We start from the raw sequence: 24801 nt of genomic DNA, 5'->3' as shown, positions 1-24801 counted from the left end.
TGCAGGTAATTGGTCTAAGGTGTAATTTATCTCCAGGTCATCCTGATTCCCAAGTCCAGAACCCACTACACCCCAAAAGCTGAACAGCCTCTCATAGTTTGATTTCTTAGTGTGTTGTAGTCCTCCAGACCTTTGTAGGAACAGAAATGGTGCAGTTAAATTGCCTTTAATCTTGGCACATTTTTGCTACCTTACTTTTAACAAGATGATTTATCTTTTTGATAATTTTGGGCAGTGGAAATGTGGCTAGGCTTATATCAGGAATTGTGTCCTCTTACTTGGGAAAGTTGCTTTATCCGTTTGGGCCTTAAGATTATCGAATGCTTGAAAAAAAATGACATCATCTTTATGGAGCTTTCATGTGGCACTAAACTTGCTCACAGTTAAAAGGGTAGGAGAACACTTTTTGGAACAGTTGGAAGGGCAAATGCCCTGAGCTTGCATAATTTTAATACTCGTTAGCACTCCTCCCTCCCTTTCCTCCATAATAATACTTTTTAAAAAGTGTATTTTTCCTAGCTTCAAAGATGTTTTTGAACTAAAACTCTAGAAGGGTCACCCTTCAATCAAGCGTAGGTGGGCCACTCAGAGCTTTCCGGTAGTGATAGTTTTCCCCTCCATCTACCACCATCCCAGAAATTCTTAGGGGTCCCAGACACTCTTGTCAATCAGTTCAAACCTTGAGGCAACAAATCCATGTATACAGAGGCCAGTTGTCACAAACTATTTATAAAGTCAAGGAGAGCAGAAGTTTGCCTATTTTTGTTTCTGATCTGGCTCCCCATTTTCTTTTTTACTCTCCTTTTTTTTTCTTCTCTGTTAATGTTAGCCACTACTTATTTTATCTAGACATAAGACTTTGATTACTTGATTTGCATTTATGCCATATAAACAATTGGCTTGTGTGAGTTTGGACAAGTTATTTAACTTAAAGATTTCAGTTTCCTCACCTGAAGGCAGAATTGGGATAGTTCTTCCAGATCCAAAATTCTTTGAGACCATCCTATAAATTATTCTTTTTGTGAACACGAACAGTAAGTCACACATCTGGGAATATAAATACCTACCCTAGTAGAATTATAGAGGCTGAATTGACTTAATTATTTCGGTATAGGCAGCATTGTGTAGAAGGCCTGGCCGTGGAGTTAGGAAGACTGAAGTTCAAGTCCCATATTTGATACATAGTGGCTGTGTGACCCTAGTCAAGTTATTTAACTTTTTAGTACCTCTGCAAATTGCCTGGCAGAATAGTTGCTGTTCTGCAGTGATAAGAGTGAGTAGTTTCTTCTTGTTGGGGGATATGAGGCATGGTTGCAGTGGAAGGAGTGCTGGATTGGAACCAGAAAACATGGATTTATGTCGCAATTCTGACACCTGATTACCTTTATCACCTTAGGCAAATCACTTGATCCTCTAGGCCTCAGTTTCCTTACCAGTAAGATTGAGGGAAAGGGGCCATAGACCCAAGATTATAGTTAAGGTTTCTTCCAGCTTCAAATTTCTTATCCGGTATGAGTTCTTGATAGTAATGAAATTTCACAAACCTGGTTTAAAATACTTTATCTGTTTGAGGATTTACTGTATTTTGTATGTATTGGTAAATCTTAAATCTCAACCTGAATTCTTCCCTTCATATAGCTGATTTTGGGGGATGCCTTCTGTACTGTTGTTGTGTGTATGGTGAGAGAATGGAAAACTAGTGTTTAATATTTAATTAAATTGACAGTATGGTATATGACAATATTAAGTCATTTTTAAACACCAAATGAAAAAATGGATATTTGCATGTACAAAGAAGAAAGATTGTACTTGAAACTGTATAGTGAAATCAGTCAACAAACATTATGCAGGGTACTCTTCCGGGTGCTGAGGATATAAAGATAAAAATGAAGCCAACCCTGTCCTTGAAACTCACATTTCTTTGGAGAACACAACAAGAATATATACACAATATATATAAAATCTGTTAGGTCTTGTGAATTAGTGCTTTTAACCCTGTGGCTCCTGGAATTTTACATTTAGTTGCCTGCTTTTTGTTCTTTCCTGCACAAATTGGATCCTCTCTGGGTGCATAACATGCAGAAATGTTAGATTTCCTCTTTGTACTCTAAGCAGAGTAATTATTCTCTAGAAACAGGTTAACATACCCACAATATCTATTTACCCTTTCAAACTTAACTTCTCTAGTACTTCTCTTTTTCTAGTGTCCTAAATTTGGTGCTACATTCTCCCTTCTGTCATCCCTAAAACTACCCCAACAGTTAGAAAAATGAGTTGACAAAGATGTGTCCAAAAACCAGATGGTTTATATATTTATCTATGAGATTGTTCCATTTCTTGGGAATGGGGTGGGTGCAAAGAGGTAATCATTTCCATATTTTGTATTGGAATTTCTTGTTCAGTCTATTCTATCTTGTAATTATGAACTTCAGCACTTTACATGTGCTTCACATGTGTCAAGATTTGAATTGAAGAGTAGTCCAGTCAGTCTTGCTTGTATAAAGACAGTGAGGCTATCCAAGACTTTGTTTTGCCCAGGTATCTGTCTTGCAAAAGAGGTGCAAACCATCACCAATTCTCTCCTTAGGTTCAGATGCTCTACCTGGGAAAAAAATAGGTATTTTATACCCCAAAATGGGAATTAGGAAAGGAGTTAACAGAAGGATTTATATTACGAACCATAGTTTAAATCAATCTAAAAAGTTGTTCAGCTTCACCTTGAAATCCCATGATACCAAATGATTAGTATTAATACTAATGCATATGAGAACTTGGCTTTCCTCTCGGCATACATGACATAATAGATCCAGTGCTAAAAACAAATAACATCATTTTTTTGAGTTTATGGAACTCATACTTCTTCAAGACTAAACATTAAACAAAAGAATTAGTTATTTTTCTCATTAAAGGAGAATTTCCCTAGTTAATTATGGATTGAAGGAGAAGAAAAGTACAGGTTTGTCCTTTATTTCAAATTTGCATAGCATTTTCATTGGAGTCTTTTAATATTATTATTATTAAAACAGTTTAAAATGTTTACCACATTTTACATAATTATAATTTCAAACAGTGCGCATCTAAATACATGTGACCACTTCAGGCAATTCTTATTTGCACCAATTGGGAAGACTTGGCTGTAAATTTATTAAACTTAAGATAGTATATTTATTTTCTTAAAGACTTAGATGTGGAATGAAAGGATAATTAATAGTTATCTTTCAGCATTAATACATACCTTTATTAATTAACTCCAAGGACTTGAATTTCTATGTTCCACTTGTTAAGTAGGTATCAGATAATTTAACTAGACACATTTGCCAGTGAGGACCTGACTTACCTCCTTCTATTTATTGTACTTACACCAGCTACTCCACTTTCATCTATTCTTCCTTTTTTACATTTTCCTTGACCTACATTTACACTATACTGGTGGCCTTCCTTCAGCTTCATAGAGAGATAGTGGGTCCGATTTTTACCCACTCTTCCAGAATTGAATAAATTAGGAAATACCACATCCTTTAGCATTAACTCTACCTTCCCTCCCTGATTAGGGAAGAGTTTTTGTTTGCTGTCACACTTTTGCTTTCTGTCCGTCCTCATCACCTCCACTCTTCTTCCCTCCCCCTTCCAAAAAAAATGCTGCTGGACGAGAAGATTAAGTAAAAAGATTTTACTTGGTATTGAATAGCAAGTTGTGCTCTAGGCATAGTGGGGATTCAATTTTCTGCGATCACCTCCTAGATCACTTGCATTTACCATTTGTATTGATGAAATTTTATAGGGATTTAACTTCCTCCACCCTGTTTGTGAACTGTGCAGTAGTTTTCTCAGTTATTAAGGTAAACTGAATGGTAAGTAATGTTCTCCATTTTATAAGTGAGGAGGAAGTTATAATATAGGTTTGACATTCACAGGATGGTGTCATAGAGGAAATGTTTCTGATTCAAATTTAGTGAGCTCTGGATAGAGTGGTAAGTTATAAAATGAGTATTGGAAAGAAGTCAAACCTGTCAAGGGTAGACTTGCCCTTAGACAGTTAACAAGGTAACACTGGTTGATCATGTTAAGGTTCGGTTTCCTGCTTAGGTATCTCTGGAACAGTACTCCCAACCTTTCAGCTCTCCCTGTTCTACTTCCAGGGAGGTCTCCACTTCAGAAATCCAAGACCCATATTCATCCAGCTTGGTGTCAAGTGGGCTGTTGCTGCCAGAATTATCTTGTGATTATTTGAGAGATGTATCAGTTTCTTCTGAAGTACAATCAACTGTAGAAGCCTTTGTAGCAGGTGTGTAACAAGGCAAGTGCTCAGCTGCTGCAGTCACTACTCTTGGAGCTGCCTTCTTGATTACATGAGGATTCAGCCTCATGAATGGTTCCACGGAGCAGTGCTTGGTTCTTTGGAGCCTTATGTTTCTTCGGCAGCTACTGATGGAAATCCTGCTCAGTAAAACCTGATATCCACAATCACCAATATGAAGGCACCAGGAAGTACTGAGAAAGGAAAGTTATAAACTGTTTCTTACAGCTGTGAAGCCCAAATGGAAGTTACTTTATTTAATATTACAGCTGTTATTATTGCACATGACTGGTACAAGCAAGCTGAGTGTTCATATTGCTAAGCAAACGTTTCCCTCTACATTTATTTGCACAAATTTTGAATTGTAGAGTGACAAAATGATCAGGTCTTTGTTCAAAATTAACTTGTCATGTTCTAAAGTATTTTAGTAAAGGGAACTTAAATGAAAGATCTACTGTTCCATGAGGCACAGTTGCTTAAAGCTTCTTCTGCCACTCTTGTCACATTCTGATGTCAGCTCGTGCCAGAATGTACCAGCATACAGCTAATTGTTTATGCTGGAGAGCCTGTGGAACATTATTGGTCCATCTCGGTCTTAATAGGCATAGTAACTATTATGGCACCTATGGAAAGGTGCTTTGGGCCCTTCTGCATTCTAAAACTGTTACTTGATGCTAGCCATGGGTAAATGGATAGAAGTAAAGGAAAAGAAAATGTCGAACTAATTCCTGAAGGAGCTCTTAAAATAGTTTTGGATTGTAGAGGCCAGGGCCCTTACCCAGTCAGTGTTGCTGGGTCCCTTGGAACATCCTACAAATCTACTAAGACTGGCTCTTTTGTTTAGCCTTTCTTCATAAAGTACTTTAAAATATGGTAAAATTTAGTTTGAACAAAGACTTGTTAAAGGTATAAAAACAAATTTCTATTAGATCTGTGATTCCAGTGTAATGCTTTTAGTTGTTTTCTAAAATTAGAATTTCAGGTCCTTTTTTTGTGTGTGTGACAAGAGAGAGGAACTAGGAAGTGTAGTTTTGCCAGGATACTCCGAGTAGTTTTAGGAAGAGTTGGGAAGGATTTAAAGGCTTTTTACTGTGATAGGTAACAGATTTATATTGCAAATAGGTCTAACAGATCATTTCCCTTAATAAAGAATCTAGGTATTATCAAGTTTTCGGAGTTAAATGGCTTTGCTTAGTAGTTAGCAACACAATAACAGATAGGCTTTTTAAGTATACTTTTAAAAGGGACAATAGTAAAATCAAGAAATTGACCCTAAGAAAATACTTGATGTCTGGAAGTGCTATGGGCCAAACTAGTATATATAGGCGTATGGCCATTTAAGGACATCTGAATTTACAGAACAAGTGTCAGCTCAGGTGAAAAATCCTTTTGTGGGATTTTAATGAAGTAAAGCATGTAAAAACACTTAAATACATTTTTCTTTTTTAGGTTCCTTTCCCCTAATGCTTTCTTTTTTTTAATTGATAGAAGTCATTTATTGTATGTCAGTTGGAGCTTCCTTATATATTGTATTTTATCTTCTATAGTATGAAAAGCCACTTTATAACAATTTCCAAAGGTACCTATAATTTCTATTAGAAGTTGGTTTTAAAAGTCAATGATTGGGTAACTGAGTATTATTAGGACTAATACGGTATAAGTGAATGCAAGCCCACTAAATAAAGTTTTGGGAAAAATAGTTTGATTACTATTCACTGTAATCATACTTTGAAAAAAAAAGTTTTCCAAAGAATGTAGGAATTGAGCATAGATTTGAAGGCTATTGATTAAATAGTCCCAGTAGGTTTTACTCAAAGTACCATGTTGGGGGAAAAATACTTCTCTTACAATATAGATAAATATAGAAAATGAACAGTCCTACTTTTACCTTTAAAAAGCCAGAACTGCTTTCTTACAGGAAAATTACCAGTAGTGGTCCAAATAGCCAATCTTAATTGGAATGAAAATAAGGCTCATATGCAGTTTGATCTCCAGGTAAACACTGCATAGCCTTTACTTGCATATTTATTAGCTTTATAATGCACCAGATAGTTTTGCTTCCAGTATTCCACAATATTAACTGAAGTGAACTTACAGTGAAGAATTTAAATGCTTTTCTGCTAATCTCTGTTTTGAACAAAGAGATTTGTTCCCTACACAAGTGCCCCAGCTTCAGAGATTTATATTGTTTTGACTTGATTATAATTGGAGATCTTGTTTGCTTTGCCCATTGGTTAATGGCATTTCTGCCAGCCTGAGGGATTATTTCAAAATCATAAATCAGCCTCTGGTTTAAGATCATTGTCTAAAGTAAGATTATAACTATAGGCACTTAAAAAATGCATGGTTTATGAGCTCTGTTCATAGAAAAGGGTAGTTTTTTTAATTTTAAGCAACTTTGTGTTGTCAGTGTCTTAGCATTCATATCTTTACAGACTTTGGAAATTAGTATTTCTATATTCCATGAAACTGGTGAGCTTTTAAAGAATTTTAGGTTATGAATGACTTTTGTGGAGTTTTAAGGTTTTAAAATTAATATTTCTCAGTGAAACCTAGGAGTTGTTGTATATAACGTAAACCTCTTTTCCTGGAAGCCATTACCTAATGCTATAAATATCTTACTAAACCCCATCATGTAGGTTAAGAGAGGAATTTTAGGGACACAATCATGGGGGGTAGGGTTAGGGTTATGTTAGACATGTTAGAGCACTGAGTTTAGTCAAAATTTCTATGCTCCTTAATTACCAGAGGCAAGTAAGTTAAGTTGTCTGGTCCCTCTTAACATGTTATAGTTATTTCTTGGCAGTGCTGTAGGGGAAAAAAAAACATTTCTCATCTTGTGTTTATATATCTATGCTAATGAAAAAGAACATGGTATTATTAATGATGACCTGAGCACTAATGCCCTGCTCAGCAATAATGTATAATGCTTCACCTCTGGGCCTGTTTCCTCATATATAAAATGAGGGGTTTGGACTTAATTTCTAAGATCTTTTCCAATGCAAATGCTCTGTAACCCTATCTGTGTAAAACTATAGTCTTGTGATACAAAGAAAACACGAACTACTAAAGTACGATCACTTTGTTCCGTATTACAACATCAATATTTGTTAACTGTCATAGCCCTAACCATTAAATTTCAGTAAAGAGGAAAGAACTGTGTTACGCTGTTATAAGGAAGAATGGGTCTTCCCAGGGATAGGACTCAAAATCAAGGTAGCCAAAAGCAAACTTAAAATCTTGGGAACTACCTAGGTGGTAAACACAGGCTACTGATAGCCCAAGCATGATGCACTGTTGTGGTTCTGGCTCTTGGGAACTTGTCCTTATGCCTTTGTCTTGAACTTTTCCTTAGTTCTGACTTTAACTTCATTTTTTCTGAAATTTGTTCTTTTTTTCCTTTAAGATTTTGTTCAGCAAAGTTGTACCAAAGGTCTTGAGTGACCAGTGCTAGGTTGCCAGGTTCATTTAAGGGGATTGAGCTTTTTTTTTTCCCCCCCTTAAATTGGAGATACTTAATCTCTGCCTAGAAAAGTAAAGCTTTTAAATAGTACAAAAGCTATAGATTGAATGCCAGTACTACCACCGTGGTTTCAGAAGGCTTTTGCACTATACCCCCACCTTATACCCCCATGGTATCAAAAAACTTTGTGTAATGCTTTGTACGAAATAGTGTGTTCAGAGATAAGTCATTGTCTGCTGACCAGGGATTAGATAGTTGAGATGTAAGTGAAGTGAACTGCTAAAAATTTTAAACCTTTAAAGCCCTTTAAAGAAATTGATTTGATCTGGATTTGTCTCAAAAATGAGACTTGCAATTAAAATGTGTGTATCTAGTGGAGGGAGTCAGGGGAGAAGCACGGATAATTCAGACAGGGTAAGTTCTCTGAATAGTCTAGGATTGACTAAAAGTAACGTAAGTGGTAGAAGGAGTCATAAATAAGTGGTAGTTCTTCATAATCGTGTGCCTGAATATTGGTGAGGCTATATTTAAAGAAATGACCAGGCACATTTCTAGGCAAACAGTTTAATTCAGGTTTATGTTTTCCTTTGAAATAGGCTTGTTGTTAAAATGCCAATATATATGTAGTATATGTAAAATCTTAGTGGACCCTGCCAAATGAACCACTTAACAGTCTTAATGCATAGAATGTTGTCCAGATTTTAACGTGTACTGTAACTGTGAATTAATGTAATCTTTGAAAAATGATTTCAATTGTTAACAAAGAGTATATGATTTTTTATTTTGACAGTTTGTTGCATATTCTAAGGACCCAAACGTAAGGCTTGGTGGCCGATCTCCTTGTTTTTCCTGGTTTATGACTTTCGGCTTTGTGGAATACGGCTGAGATGAAAGGATTTATTGAAGATGCAAACTACTCTGTTGGCTTGTTGGATGAAGGAACACATCTTGGAAATGTTATTGATAACTATGTCTATGAACATACCCTAGTAAGTAAATATCTTAGGGTCTGCTGATACGTTATTTAGGGTTATATCACCTTCATGTTGAGTCTTTCTTGTCCTGAAGGGATTCAGAGTGGTCACCATGATAACCTTTCTCTAGATCATTCCCATTATCTGTAATGTTCCCTAATCATAGTCCTCCCGTACACCTCACCAGTATTTCTTCTACTCCACCCAACCCAAGTATTGATCCTCTACCTTGAATTTTTTTTTTGTCTGTGCACGTGTCTTAAACGAAAAATCATATACCTTTTCTTCTTATGAATACTAGCAACAAACTTCATTTCATCCTGAACTTTTCAGTCATTCATGCTACTTTTTTGTATTCATCTTCAATTAACTAACCTTTCAAGCTTCTGTTTCTTGTTTTCTTGTCTTTTGAAAAAGATACAAGTTATTAGTTTACTTTGCACTTTGATCTTTTTAAACTGCTTTCTTTTTTCTTCATCATAATCAGTTTTTGTTTGGGATTGGAATTTGATTGTTCAGAACGTCTAATTTTTTTTCCTTAGGTTTCATCTGTAGACAGTAGACTCTTAGATCATGGGCAGATTGTGTCTGTGCATTTTTCCATTTCCAAAATTTCTTCTCCCAAAGCCTAAAATATATTCAGGTGATGCCAGACATTCCCCTCTAGTAAATGTAATTATTACTGACTTTATTGTTAGAGGCTCTTCTAAGAGGAGCTGTGAAAACCTCTGTGAAGATGCGTCATAGAAGAGTCTGGAGTTGCTGTTTCCTTCTATAACTTTAAGATATTTGAAACGTCTTTATTTTAAAATTTGCTTTGGGAAAGAATTTCTTGAAACATGCAGAAATACATGACAAGGATTTTTTTTAAAATCAAACTGTTGTTAAGACAGACATGTTTTGGGAGTGACAGTTCATCTAGAAATAAAGAAGTTCAGGGGTTTGAACACAATTTTTTTGGAAGTGGATTACTTTTTCCAGTTTCTCAATGTTTAATTCTTTCATAGACAGGAAAAAATGCATTTTTTGTTGGAGATCTTGGAAAAATTGTGAAGAAACACAGTCAGTGGCAGAATGTTGTGGCTCAGATAAAGCCATTCTACACAGTAAAATGCAATTCGGCTCCTGCTGTTCTAGAGATTCTAGCAGCTCTTGGAACTGGATTTGCATGTTCCAGCAAAGTAAGTGAATTTTTAGTTTTTAGGTTTTGGGGTTTTTTTTGGTTTGTTTTTTTTTAACACTTTTTCATTAGACCAAAGCAATCTGCTTTTATCACTGAGGGGGTGTGTGTGTGTGTGTGTGTGTGTAGATAATTGAAATTTCAAGATGTATTATGAAATTAATGTTTTTTTTTAATCAGTCTTAAGTAAGAATTACAAGTTACTTTTTTAAAAAAACTAGCTTTTGGAAGTTAAATTTAAATGAGTTAGTCTCATTCTGGAATTTGTAATTGCTTCAAAAGAAATAGTAAGCCTTCACTATAAAAATCTGATGCAGGTATTAGATGAGTTTTTCAGATTCTCTGTAGAACTGAGTTGTAGAATTCTTCTTATCCTTTTCTGTTACCTTGATCTTGCTCAGAAATTTTTTCTCTCATTTCTATGCCAGTCAGTTCAAATTAATTTCTTGGGCTGATTAAACAAAAAATAAAAATTGTATTGTGCATATTGTCTTAGTGCTTTGACAAAACATCTTGTAACGGGCTTTACTATATGCAGAGTAATAAAGTTTTTAAATCTAGGATTATGGCATTTGGACACATTTTGTTTGCTTAAATTACTTGAAAATGATTTGCCATCAGCAGTCTAAAATTTCAGCTACTCTGCCTCTATGTAATTTAAAATTTTACCATAATCCTTTAAAATTAACCAGAAGAGTGAGTGTGTGTATGTGTGTACGCGTGTACATACACACACATGCTTGGACTAATGTTTCAATTAATCCACCTTCCATGTGTTTTTCCTTTTTTTTCTCTCAGAACGAAATGGCATTGGTGCAAGAGTTGGGTGTTTCTCCAGAAAACATCATTGATATAAGTCCGTGTAAGCAATCTTCTCAGATAAAGTATGCAGCGAAAACTGGGGTTAACATCATGTCGTGTGACAATGAAATTGAATTGAAGAAAATTGCACGTAATCATCCAAATGCTAAGTAAGTGCAAAATTATACATTCTTGGGTTTTTCTAATTACTGTAGGGCTCTTTATTTTTAGCTGAGTGGCCTACTAGCTTGGAAGAAGGAAAATAAAGTAGGACACCCAGCCTGTGGGTTAAAACTTCATTTAAAATTCCAATAATGGACAGTGCTAATAAGCATTTTCATTATATTTTCCCATATTAATTCACTTACAGTTTCTGTGATAATACTGTGCTCTTCATTTGAGAAAGAATTGGTTCGTTTCAAGGAAATTTTGTAAAGTGACCCTTTTATTTTTTAACCCCTATTCTCCTCTCCTTTGGCCTTGTGAACAAGATTAGTAGATCCATTTATGCTTGTAAATTACAGAGCTGGTAGTTTACTGTTTTTGGAGTCCAAAAGATTGAATCATTTTAAGTTTCCCTGTTCCAGACTAGAAATAGGAAAACTTTAGATAAAAATGAGTAAAACACTGATCTTACTAGGATCTCTACCTTTATAGCCTCAAAGAAGGAATTTTAGCCTCTGTCGGTTGGTAGTAGTGTTTTGTTTGCTTTTTTTATCTCCCTTTTTCTAAATGGGATAGTTGTGTGCTACCCAAATGAAATAGTAAGCTAAACTGATAACAAAGTTCTTTTGAAGCAATTTACTTTTGTCTGAAGACTGGGTGGATAGATTTTTAGGGACATGATAGGGTGTATAAGAGTAGTACACAGTTTAGAATAAACGTTGCTGGAATAAAAACTCTAGCTTTGGTATTTCATCCTGAAAGAAAAGTTTATAAAAGCCTAGCTACATTAAGATTTCATTTCAATTTTTGAAAGAACTTGGTTTTTTAAAGACTTAATTTTTAAAGATATAGTATATATGTACCTTATTTTACATAATAGCCTTATGCCAAAAAAAGAAAACAAAACCAAGTTGTATGACTTAGATTGGGGGAAGACAAGGGGGTGGCAAGTGGGTTTTTTTAGTTCACTAGTTTAAAAGCATTTTATATTGAAAATAATCTTTGTTAAGTAAGATCAATCAAAGCAAGTTTAATGAGTCAGGGCAAATTACACACACATATCAGTAGTATAATGTTGTTGCACTCTGTAAATATTGAGTTGAGCACAGAGTAAGGGACTTTGTGCCTGTCTTCTCTCAGGTGATAAGCCTGATGGAATATAGGTAAGTTGCTTCTCCTTGTTGGCAAATTATAGTAGAGTGGCTTTTTCACATTTTCCTTGACTTGTGTTTACTTTGATTTCCTATTATTTATGTATATCTCCTCATATTCTCAGGCCCAAACTAAATGGTGCATTTTAAGATAGGTAGGGTGGTTTGTTTTGTTTTGTTTTAATGCAACTAGAATGACTGGCTTCCTATCCTACATGCTTTCTGAGCACCTAGTATTACTAATCTTCCTGAAATTTCTCGTCTGGGAAAGCTTTTTCCCCTCTTTAGTCATATTTAAAATTTTTATAGCTTGTTATTTGTTTGCTACTGTTTCAAGTGTAATTTTTCACATTTTTTTAATACAAAAATCAATGGAATATTAACTGGTTTTTAAAATTCTTACCTTTTTATTGAGGTTGTGATCAAGTTTAGAAGCAAATAAACTACACATTAGATGTTTACAATTTTAAGTAATAATTTAAAGGTTAGGCCTACATAGGCCAAAATACTAAGGTAAAAGGTCCTAAACTATCTTAGTATTATTTTTTTCGTGTTTGAAGGGATGTTTTTTGAAGGCCTGATGTTTTTATTGAAAAATGCAATTTCTGTCATTACCCAGTCTTTTAAAAATAGGCAGTTGAATTTATGGACTGACGCACTTCATTTGAAAGTAACGTCGTCTTTCATTACAGAACCCAACTGACTCTTGGTGCTACAACAGAGTCTTAAACTTGCTGAATTTCCATATTCCCATCCTTGTTAGCTCCATGTTTTAGGCCCTAATTGCTAGTTTTTTCTCTATACAGGATTGTTTTTCATTAGGTTCACTTGACTCACCGACGATGGATTGGGAGAGAGCACTGGAAACATAATCAACACACTTCTGACAATCTTCAGGCTTCACATGTGCTGATGATGATGTAAACCAACTGTGCCCCAATCATCTTCCCCTTCTCTTAGGCTCTTACTACACATTGCAACAGAAGATATTAGTGGAGATGAAGAGAGTAACATGAAGTTTGGCACCACACTGAAGAATTGTAGGCACCTCTTGAAATGTGCTAAGGAACTTGACGTCCAAATTGTTGGTGTTAAGTAAGTCTTGTAAAAATTATGTTGTTATTAATCAGCATAACTTTGCTGATTCTAAGGAGTTTCCAAATTATAATTAGTATAAAATATAAGCGTATCTTTAACATCTCTTTGAGATTTTATACCTGTTTTTCTGAATTCGGGATAAATCTTTGTTGCCTCTGAAAATTTACAGTATTTCCTTGAAGAAATTTACAGTATTTTCTTTGAAGATAAACAAATCTTTGTTTATCTGTAGGGATCATGTCGGTAGGAGCAACACTAAGAAAGATTGGGCACTGATCTTATTTGTTAAACAAAGTAATTATAGTTTGTAGTATTTAGTGAATAACTAGAAACTATTATTTTTTGGAATTTTTGGAATAGGTCTATTGTTGAGGTTTTTTGGTTTGAGAGTACTTCTTCTATTGCCCCTATTTCACTAGTAGCATTGAAAACAACGAATTGGTTTCCCCAAGCTTGGAAGCTGGGCAAAGATTATGAATGAATAAAAAGAATAAATGCACTCTTGATTTTTCTAGGCCATAAAATTACCCCATTTGAGAAACACTGTGTAGTGAATAATCCTGAAATGGGTTTAAAATGTATTTTGTCACTAAAAATATATAGAAAAGTGCAATGCCGATCTGGGGGGGTGTCATATAAGGTATCCCAAGTTTTTTTTTTTTTTAGATTGATATTAAACCTATATTTGGAAACATTCTTAAAATATTTCTTGGTTAAACTGGGAAATTACTTCATCATACCTCATTTACTTACATACAGTTACACATGGCTCAGAAAGCATAATATTGTCATGTCTTTTCATTATGAGTGAATTTCTAAGAAAAACAGGAATGGAAATTTCATGTTCTTTTCTTACCTGATGAATACTCCTAAGAAAGTAACTCAATGTGATGAAGGAAGTTGTTAGATTGAATACGATACCATCCAGATCTTATGATGGAACGATTTTTTTTTTTTAATTCTAGCATAATTTTTTTTCCACTTCTCATTACCCATCCAAATTTTTCCTTTTGTTTGCTGTGGCCTTTTAGAGTTCTGTAAGGGAACGTCATAGAACTGACGTGTCTAGCACATGATCTAACTCGTCAAATAAGGAAGCTAAGGCCTGGAAAAGTTAAGTGCTGTATGAAATGGCTCACATAACTATACTGACAGGGACTAGAACAGAGACTTGATTTTGTACTCTTACCAGTATTTAATAGGCAAGACAATGTGATGACTCAGGGGAAAGCAAACTGGATTTGAGTTCAGATTCAGGGTCAACCAGGCCCATCCATATGTAGCTTCATAATTCAGCTCTACTGTATTACTATCTGTGTGACCTTGGGTCAGTCACAAGCTTTTTTGAGTATGTATTTCTTTATCTGATGATTTCTAAGGTCTCTTTCAACTTTAGATCCATTATCCTATAACTACATTCATGTTCAAAACTTGTTTATTTTAAAAGGACAATCCAAAGATAATCTTTTAAAATTATCTTTTTAAGACTTGGACGTGTTGAGAGTTACTGAATTAGCACATTATAGAAGTACTCCACATAGCCTTGTCTTGAACTTTTTTTTGATATAACTTCTATGAAATATTGAAACTATGACATTCATACTGTACCTTGAACCATCATTATATCATTAGTCAGTGGCCTATCTCAGTTAACATTTGAAGCCTAGCATCATTAATGCCAGAGTCGATCTCTTTATACTCTTACCATATTGATGTACATGAACTTTTTTCTCCTGTGGTATTAAACATCCCACATAGCTTTGTTTTGCTTAGTATGTTCTTTGTTGAATTACTTGTGTTTGGATGAATATGTGTGTGCATACTCAGATGCTTAACTTGTCTGGGGGTAATAACCTACAAATGAACAATTGTGTGTCTTTCTGTTAAATTTTGTTTGTAGTAGGGTAGTTGATTCACAGATGTTTTATAAACACTTGATTGTTGCTTATAACAATTGGTTTCAATACCCTTGATTGCAATTTATTGCTTGGGTCAAATTTAAAGTATACTGTCATGGATAGACTTATGTATTAGGGAGAATTATACTGTTGAGTAGTGAGATGAATTTGGGGGTTATAAGAAACCTTTTAAAGACAGTTACTTTTTTAAAAAAATTTACCCTGTTTTTAATCTTTCAGGTTTCATGTTTCAAGCTCTTGCAAAGAACCTCAAGTGTATATTCATGCTTTATCTGATGCTCGATGTGTGTTTGACATGGCTGTAAGTTCTTATAGTTTTACTATACTTGAAGCTTTATCAAAAGTATTTTTGGACTGAAGTTCAAAATGTTAGTCTCCTTGTGTTGCTCTTATTTAGCTCTTAAAATGACACACACTTTATATTTTTCATAAGGTAAATATTCTGTGTATCTGGGTTTGTTTTTCTTTTAAGGGTTATAAAAATCAGTTATGTATTAATAGAGGGGAGCAGTGGGTTATCTGCTATCAAATATTATTTTGCTTATAGGATTATGAAGATACCAAGCACACCATTGTGCTTGTTTACATATACGATGAAAGACAATGTCCAGGATGATAGGTATATAACAGAGCCTCTTAAACTTTTTCCAATCATGACCCTTTCAGCGCTTCTTAAACTGGGGGATTGAAACCCCCCTTCCCCCAGTTTAAGAAGCACTGGTTTATAAAGAATTTATTCAGAATTAGGATATAAAACTTGTTGCTTTAGCTTTCTCTATTAGTGGAAATAATTAAAAAGTTGATGGTATTCTATAAATAAAAGGATAATTATTATTAAAGATTATAGTTCATAGGGTTTAGAATCAAATGGGATCTTAAGGGTCTAAAGTGTCATCTTGCAGATGGAGGAACTGAACCCTAGAGAGGTTAAAAGTCACATAGGTAAGTAGCAGAGGGTATGAACCAGGTCCTTTGATTTAAAATACAGTGTTCTTTCCATGGTGCCATATTGCTTATCTTGTTATATTTAGGCAGAATTCCAAATTGGAATTTTTCTTAAGATGGATTTAAGTCTGCATTTTGTAAAACTTTGTAAATGTATTCATTGTCCTTTAGGGAGAATTTGGCTTTAAGATGACCATATTGGACATTGGTGGAGGCTTCACGGGTAGTGAATTTCAGTTGCAACAGGTAAAGTTGCAGTGATTCATAAGTTTCATTTAGTATGTGTAGCGATCATTTGCTCCTGTCAAACATTTTAAGAACATGCACAGAGCTGATTTTTATATCTTAGATCTGTCTTTGTTCTTTTCCACTCTGCAGTTCACCTTGTCTCGAACCAGTTACTGTTTCCAAAATGGATAGAAATTCTTTTAACTGTTAACCACCATGTAAAAGATTTGATGGCATTTTAACAAATTGACTACAAAACCTTGACAACTTCTTGTTCCTATTAAATGTCTGAACTCCATATTGGATACAATTTAGCCATATTCCCAATCATTCTCAATTCCTTGATCTCTCTTAAGCCACATGCAGTCAGTTGTCTGATCTTGTCTACATCCACAATATCATCTATTTATCCCCCTCCCTCTTTTCATAAAGCAGTGACTCCCCCTTTTGGGTCCCTTGTTGCCTCTCTCTCTTTGATTATTGCAATATTCTTTTGATTAGTCTCCCTGACTTAAATCTCTCCAGTCTATCTTCATATAGCTGCCAAAGTGATTTGCCCTTCATAGTCTGTCCCTGTTCTTTCTTTTTAGCTTTTGTTGTCGTTTAGTCATTTCAGTCAGTTGGGCTCTTCATGATCCCATTTGGAGTTTTCTTTGTACAGATACTGGAGTGGTTTGCCATTTCCTTCTTCAGCTCATTTACAGATAAGGAACTGAGACAAACAGGGTATAGGGTTAAATTAACTTGCACAGTCTAACACAGCTAGAATTCAGGAAGATGAATCTTCTTGACTTAAGGAGGCGTGGCACTATCCACTGTGCCACCTAGCTGTCCCTTTGTAGCTTTATTATACATTGTTCCCATTGTACTCTGCAGTTCAGATAGGCTGGCCTTCTTTCTAGTCATTAGACTCACAACCTTCTTTCCTGTGCCTTTGTGTTGGCTGTTCTCTGTACCTTAAATGCATTCCCTTTTCACCTCTGCCTCTTAATCTCTTAGTTTTTTTAAAACTTCCCTCAAGCACTGTCTCTGAAATCTTTGCTGATTATCTCTCCACCACTGCCCCCCAAAATTATTTTGTATGTTTTGGGTATATACTTAACATTTACATGTTGTGTCTCCTGATGGAAACACCTCAAGGACAAAGACTAAACTTTATTTTTGTCTTGCTATCTGTATCAACTAGCACAGTGCCCTTTGATACGCGATCTCTGCTTTAATACTATTGATAGTAGGTTACATCAGAAGTGGATTTTGAATGCAGCCCTTCTGACTAAACCTTAGCACTCTTTCTTCTCAGGCATAAATGTTCATTGATTGGCTAACAAAAATGAGCCTGTAAAATTGAATATACTTAGGAAAAAAAGCAAAATAGCAACTGACTTCTAACCCCTCCTACAGATTATTTTGTCTTCTACATTCTTTCCTTGGTGATCTCACCAGCTCCCATGGTTTTAATAAATCTACCCCTTAATCTCATACCTGAGTCTTATCTTACCAACTGTGGTTATTTGCTAGTGGATTTCTGACAGTAGTTAATGGTTCTTCCAGGTTATAATCTGCAATCACTGGTAGATGGATGTAGGAAAACTTTCAACTCTAATTTGTTGTCACTGTAAGCTGAATAGAAAATTTTGTCTTTAAAAAGATTCTCTGTTTCCCTTATTTAAAATTTTGATTGCCATTATGTGTCAAAGGAGGCATAACTATGCTAAAAACTATAGATTGTGATTCTTAAATTTTGGAGCAATCATTATGGTGCCTTTCTTCAATAATAGTGCATGCATATTAATTCCTAAAAAAAAATTATTATTTCTTACAATGTTTGTATGACTTGGAAATGTGGATAGGTTCCTAAAAAAAAAAATAAATTATGATTGGCTAAGCAATCCATTTTGCTGAAGATGAGAACCAAATGGGTTTTTAAACTGTAACAATTTGGGGGACTGATTTAGGCTAAACTAAGTGATAAAGGAATTGTTTATTTATACTTAACTGTTGAGGACTTTATAATTCCATAGGTTAATCATGTCATCAGCCCATTGTTGGATGTCTACTTTCCTGAAGGATCTGGCATTAAGGTCATTTCAGAACCTGGAAGCTACTATGTGTCTTCTGCATTCACTTTAGCAGTTAATATCATTGCAAAGAAAGTTGTTGAAAATGTTTCCTCTGGAGGTAATAATTTTGAAAAATTTGAAGTAAAACATAAATTTGTTTTCTTTCTTTAGGGGAAATAATCTCAGTTCATTGCCTGGGGTTAACTTCCCCCTGTACATTGATCCAATGTTATATTAAAGAGAGTCAACAAATAATAGTACCTTATTGTCCTAATATTACACCATTCAATATGCCAAAAAGCACTTGGCAGTTAGTCTGATATGTTGAGCATACTTATCTGTCACCTTTACAGATTTAAAAACAACAAAAAATTAGTGCTATAAATGCTTTATTTCCTTACTATAAAATACTTATGTGTTCCATAGATAAGCTTCTTTGTCTTTGCTTCTCATTTCAGTTCAAAGAGAGCCCCTTGAAAATGTTCTGCTGCACTAAAAAGCTAGTTTCAATGTTTATCTCACTTTCTTAAAAAAAAAAAATTGCATTGTATGATTGTGAGGACCGAAAAGCTATTTTTAGCAGTTTGTGATCAGTTCGATGCTGTCAACAATTTTGATAGACATTATGAGTTGTTAGAGCTCTTTTTTTTTTTCTTTCCACCCTTTTTGATAAAGTGAGATAAAACTTTCTGGTTCCTCTAATTGTGTTCTCTATATTTTTAGTATAGCTTAGACTTTTAGTCATTGTACTAAAATTCAAATCATCTTAACCTTTTCTTTCAGTAGGAAAAACCGGGAGTAATGAGCCAGCCTTTATGTATTATATGAATGATGGTGTTTATGGTTCTTTTGCAAGTAAATTGTCTGAGAACTTGAATACTATCCCAGAAGTTCACAAGGTAAGAGTAATTCACTTAACAAATACCCATTATTAGATGCACATAAAAACATTGGTTGGTGTTTTACACTTGAAGGATAAAGAGAGGAGGAGGATACCAAGAAGAAAGAGATGTCTCTGCTGTTATAAAACTTTGTCTAGCTATGTCTTGGGGATTGGAGGGAGAGGAGAATAGTGGGAGATTGGCAGAAATTTTAAGTACCTCTGATGAGGTACTTAAAACATAAAACTTTTTTCTTTTCTTTCTTCATGTAGAAATACAAGAAAGATGCGCCTCTGTTTACAAGCAGCCTTTGGGGTCCATCCTGTGATGAGCTTGATCAAATTATGGAAAACTGTCTTCTTCCTGAGCTGAATGTGGGAGATTGGCTGATTTTTGATAATATGGGAGCAGACACTCTTCATGAGCCATCTGCTTTTAATGATTTTCAGAGGCCAACTATTTATTACATGATGTCATTTAGTGACTGGTAAGATGTGTTGTTATTTTATTTATTAAAATTTTTATAAGCTGGGTGGGAGATTTGGAGTTTCATTTAGTGACAATTTTAATTATGTATTTATCTGTCCCTGTATCTCCTGCCTTTTGTGGCTAAATTCTTTTAGAGGGCTGTCTATGAGAGGATGCCTCCATTTCCTTCCCTTTCATTCTTAACTCTTCACAATCTGGTTTCCAACTTCAACATCTGACTAAAACTGCCATCTCCAGAGTTACGATTTCTTTATCCTTGACCTCTCTGCAGCCTTTGACAGGGTCAGTCACCCTCTTCTCCTTGATACTCTCCTCTCTAAGTTTTCATGTCATTCCTCTCCTGGATCTCTTATGTATCTGCTCAGTTGCCCTTGCTGGATCCAGATCAAATCCACTAACCAGGAGTGCCCAGTAGGATTCTGTCCTGGGTCCTCTTCTATATTCCTTCACTTGGTGATTGCATCAGCTCCCATGGATTTAATTAACTCTGTTCTAATAATTCTCACCTATCCAGCTCCAGACTCTTTGGTGACCTCCAATTTCACATATCCAGCTGCCTTTCAGACATCTTGAACTAGACATCCAATAGATATCTCAAACTCAGCATGTCCAAAATTGAACTCACTGTCTTTTCCCCTAGACCCTCCACCATTTCAAACTTTCCTGTTACCTACTTCATATTATCGTGAGTACCGTCATTGCTTTGCAGCCTAGGTGCTGTCATTCCTCATTCAACCTCTTGTCAAGACCTGTCAGTTTTACCTTCATGGTATCTATTGCATATGTTCCTTTGTCTCCACTACCAGACACCCCTCATCACCTCATGCCTGGACTAGCTGGTTGGTCTGCTTGCGATGTCCCCCATTCCAGTCCATCCTCCAGCCACCAGCCACCTTTTCCCCTTCTTCTTAAAACATAGATCTGACTGTCTCTGTGTCACACGCACACACGCGTGCCCCGCTCTGCCCTTACCCCCTCCAGTGGATCCCTTTCACTTGCTGCCCAGGATCAAATACAGAATGCTCTGTTCAGTTTTCAAAGCTCTTCATAACCTCTTCTTCCTTTTCTTTTTCAGTCTTCTTATGCCATCTTCCTCTCCCTCCCTTTCTTTTCCACATATTCTTCAGTCTGGTGACAGGCTTCCTTTCTGTTCTTTGAACAAGACGCTTCATCTGTCAGCTCTGGGCCTTTTTCATTGGCTATCTACCATGTCTGGAATGCTCTGCCTTCTGACTTCCCTGGCTTCTTACAAGTCCCAGCTAACATCCCACCTTCTACAGAAAGCTTTTCTCAATCCTTCTTAATTGTAGTACCTTCCCTCTGTTAATTATTTCCTATTTATCTTGTAATAGCATAGTCGTATATAGTTGTTTCCTTGTCTCTCCCATGAGATTTGTGACCTCCTTGGGAGCAAGTACTCTTTTGCCTTTATTTTTTTTCCTTAGTGCTTAGCCCAGTGCCTGACACTTCATAAATGTTTTTTTTGACTAACTAGTTACTTGTAACATGAAGAACAAAAGTTTTTATGTAGATTCAGAGTAATAACAGTGTTTTCTTCATACCAGCATTGAGGTTAAGTGGTATAAGAGACAGCATCAGAGTCAGGAAGACCTAAGTTCAAGTTACCTGCTGGGCAAATGGGACCTTGGGCAAACCATTTAGTATCTTTCCAGTAAACTATATATAGTCATTTCATAGTTGTTGGGGTGGTGGTTTTTGTTTGTTTTTTCAGTTAAACATTTATTAAACACTGATATACATAGCTACCATAATATCACCTTTAAATAATTTGTGCCAAGTGAAAATTTCAGCAAAAGTTAATTTCAGCTGTTTTCTTTTCAATAATATAGGTATGAGATGCAAGATGCTGGATTTACTTCAGACACAATGATGAAGAACTTCTTCTTTGTGCCTTCTTGCATTCAGCTGAGCCAAGACGACAGCAGCTTTTCCACTGAAGCTTAATACAGGCATTAACGCTTCCTTTTAGACCTGAAGTTGCAAGTTAAGCTTGTCTGGTCAACATTCCAGTGTGGAAGAAAAATTGAACAATCTTAACTATTCACTCTCCAAAACTTGAAAGAAATTAGTAATAATAGCTAATTGGGACCAGGCAAAACCAGCTTACAACTACAATTCTTTGGGGTGAGGTGGGAATTAGATAATGTGTCCAGATTTAAACTTACCAGTTGTCCAACCCCTAGGCGTTTAAAATAAAATATGCAACAAAATGGATGACTTAGTGGAGATGGAAGCCCATCACTTGGGTTCCCCATTATAAACCGTTTACATACAAGTACACCGTTTTTATACTAAGGATTCCTGTTAGAAAGTCTTGTAAAGTTATCGTCTTTCGCCCAGATATATTAAATGTCAAGTGGAAGACCAGTGTGACTTCATTTAGATATGTTTAGTGTATTTAGAATGTGTAAATTTGTGCTTTGAACTGTAGTTTAATAAATGTAAAATTGCATCATAGTATTTGTTGTATTTGACCTGACGTAACCCTTGTATGATTGCAATAAAATTTTGTGTAGATTTTACTGTTTTTTCAGGCTAAAACTTTGGGAAAGGGGCTAGTTAGCAAAGGTAGTTTTGAAATAGATGTGTATATGACTGTTTTGAAAGTTATTTTTCTTTAGCCCATTATTTCAAGTTTAGTTTGGCAGTACTTATAATTTTTTTTCCAATTATTTAAGTTTTCAATAATTTAAGTAAAATAAGTTTGATAAATCATTGTGAATTTCAGATTCTTTACTGGAAAGTTGACATGTAGTTTGTAATGTTTATTAAACATAGTATGTTTCTTTAACAATTCTAACACCAAAAATGTTAAACCTGCAAGCCCAACAGTAATAAATATACATCTGTATATAGATACAATGCATGTAGTACCTTAGACATACAATTACAAGTTTATTGGCTGAAATGGTAATTTATACTAAATAACAGAGTGGGGGGGGGATAAATTGCAAATAGTTATGCATATCAGTAAAAAGAAGGGCTATATCCATCTTCAAAAATCTTGATGCTTTTTTGCACTGGATATTTAAAATTTTAATTGCAGGAAAGCACACTATTAAGTTTTTCAGTTGCAGTAATAATTAGAAAAAAATTTAAGCTGTTCCCTTAATTCTTTGTTACTTTGAGTTCAATTAGCATTATTTTAATTCTTGTACTAATTTGGTTGGGAATTTTTGTTTGTTTATCCTTGGCCTGACAGTGTTTAGTCAGGATTTGCAATGTTCACTGCTAATGTTATTAATAATTTTATCTTTTAGGATTGAAGTAGTAATGAAACAAGGATCATTGTTCCTGACTTAGCTTTTGCTCAGGTGTGGAATTTCTGCCTCCCAAGTGGAAATATAACTTCACATTGGTGCCAATTGACAGAAAATCCTAACCTGTACTTATGAGTTAGGAATATAATACAAAGCTGGTTTTTACACATGTGCTTCAAAGCAGAAAGAAATTGATCATGATTCTCTTGAAATTTAAACCTTTGAAACCAATAGGGTGCGCTCATTGCTTGATACTTTGTGGTTTAATGAACACCTATTTGAACTTAATATTGGGGCTACTAAAATTTAGGATCCTAGCATGCTGGTGTGTCATCTTAATTGTATTTGTGGGGGTGGCCAAGGCTAAATGTAGAGTTTTATGCAAAATTCAAAATTCTAAACTTACCATGCAATATCCTTGGAACTCAGAGATGGAGGAATTGCTTCCCTACCTCCTTTACATGTCATGCTTGTTTGTGGCCCAGGAATGCCAAACTTTTGCAGCTTTGAGCTTATTGATCACTTACGATAGCTTCTAAGTTTCACAGCATATCAGTTTTGCTGTGAAGTCTGTAGAAGATTTGTTTTATGTGAAAATGAAAACAGCACAGAGCTGTATTCCTTTGTAAATGATATGGTAGTAACTTCAGGAGATATCTGTATTGTATTTGAAGACTGTTTGCCATAAAAATTGAAGTTTTGAACCTATGTATTTCAATTTGATATGCTAAAAATACTGAATTAATGTTACTATCCTTTCTGTTTACGATATTGTAATCTCAATCCAAAATTTAACTGAATATAAAGACATGATTTCTATATAGTAAATTGAACTGTAAAGGTAACCTGTGTGATTCTAAATACACACTCTAAAGTTTTTTCAGTCACCTTTTAATCCTAATGACTTTTAATGTGAAGTTGAAGTTTTAATTAGTATGTTAACTTCTAAGCATTCTTCCAGAATGTTTTCTTATGGTACAATTAACATTTGCATTGGATTGTTATTTAAAGAGCTATGACAAGTTTAAGCTGACAAAGTACTTAAGATCAGAAAAAAATGAATGTTTTGAAAATATCAAATAAAATCCTACGTGCAATAATGTAAAGATTTTTTAGGGCCACATAAGTTGTCAACACATGCATATTAAGGGAGAAATATTAGCATTTTCTTACTGACTCCAACACTGGCTATATGCTAGTGTTGCGATACAGGATTAATAGTCGATTTATATAGTGTTTTCATACCTATAAAACTGAAAATCCAAGAATAAAAACTGACACTTGTTGAGTGTACATGTGTTAAAAGCATTAAATAATATTCTTTTGGTAAAATTTAATATGATTTCCCCCTGAAGTTATTAGAAGCATACAGAAGTCTGCAGCCAAAAAACAGTATTTCGAGACTTCAAAAGTGAATCATAGTATACTTATTGTTGCTGCAAATTGATTGGAAAAGTTTCATTTTCGTAATTTGGGGAAGGTATTTTTTTCTCTATATCGTCGAACTCTAAGGCCTTCACATGAGCATTTGAGATACTCGTTTAAAGCATGCTTAATAGTTTGGTCAGTAAGGACACTGCAAAGAATCTCAGGCCCTTTCTAGTCCAGGCCAAGAGTCCCTTCTACAACATGCTGATAGAGGAGTTGCCCAGCTTCTGATCTTTTTTCAGTCTAAATTCCTTTACGTTTAATACCATTTCTGTCATTCTTTCCTTGACTCCTAATAGCAGTGTTCTTTGTTTTTTTGCTTCTGACCACTCATCTACCTTTGGTCCTTAAATATGGCTTGTTTTTTGAGGTTCTATCCCTAAGCCCTTTTATCTTTTCCACTCATGGATTCAATTGTCACTGGTTCCAAATTTGAATATT

At 35.0% G+C, this 24801-nt stretch overlaps 1 protein-coding gene across 3 annotated transcripts in view; it reads left to right on the top strand.

Annotated features, from left to right (window-relative positions):
• The window catches only part of AZIN1 (antizyme inhibitor 1), a 35287-nt gene extending 10917 nt beyond the window's left edge, over positions 1-24370 (top strand). Inside the window, exons 3-13 of one of the 3 annotated variants that reach the window (XM_027849932.1) lie at positions 4140-4285; positions 8551-8749; positions 9742-9915; positions 10713-10885; positions 12992-13126; positions 15268-15349; positions 16165-16239; positions 18243-18399; positions 19065-19180; positions 19435-19649; positions 21502-24370. In XM_027849932.1, the coding sequence (XP_027705733.1) occupies positions 8648-8749; positions 9742-9915; positions 10713-10885; positions 12992-13126; positions 15268-15349; positions 16165-16239; positions 18243-18399; positions 19065-19180; positions 19435-19649; positions 21502-21616 (1344 nt within the window). In that variant the 5' untranslated portion in view covers positions 4140-4285; positions 8551-8647 and the 3' untranslated portion in view covers positions 21617-24370. The remainder of the gene's footprint in view (positions 1-4139; positions 4286-8550; positions 8750-9741; positions 9916-10712; positions 10886-12991; positions 13127-15267; positions 15350-16164; positions 16240-18242; positions 18400-19064; positions 19181-19434; positions 19650-21501) is intronic. The other 2 variants (XM_027849933.1, XM_027849931.1) reach the window with 2 other exon arrangements.
• Positions 24371-24801: the final 431 nt, after the last annotated feature.

Source organism: Vombatus ursinus, unplaced genomic scaffold, assembly GCF_900497805.2.
Source record: "Vombatus ursinus unplaced genomic scaffold, bare-nosed wombat genome assembly UNPS02008961.1, whole genome shotgun sequence".
Lineage (NCBI taxonomy): Eukaryota > Metazoa > Chordata > Mammalia > Diprotodontia > Vombatidae > Vombatus > Vombatus ursinus.
Note: the sequence above shows the minus strand (reverse complement) of the source record. Positions and strands in the feature narration are given on the sequence as shown.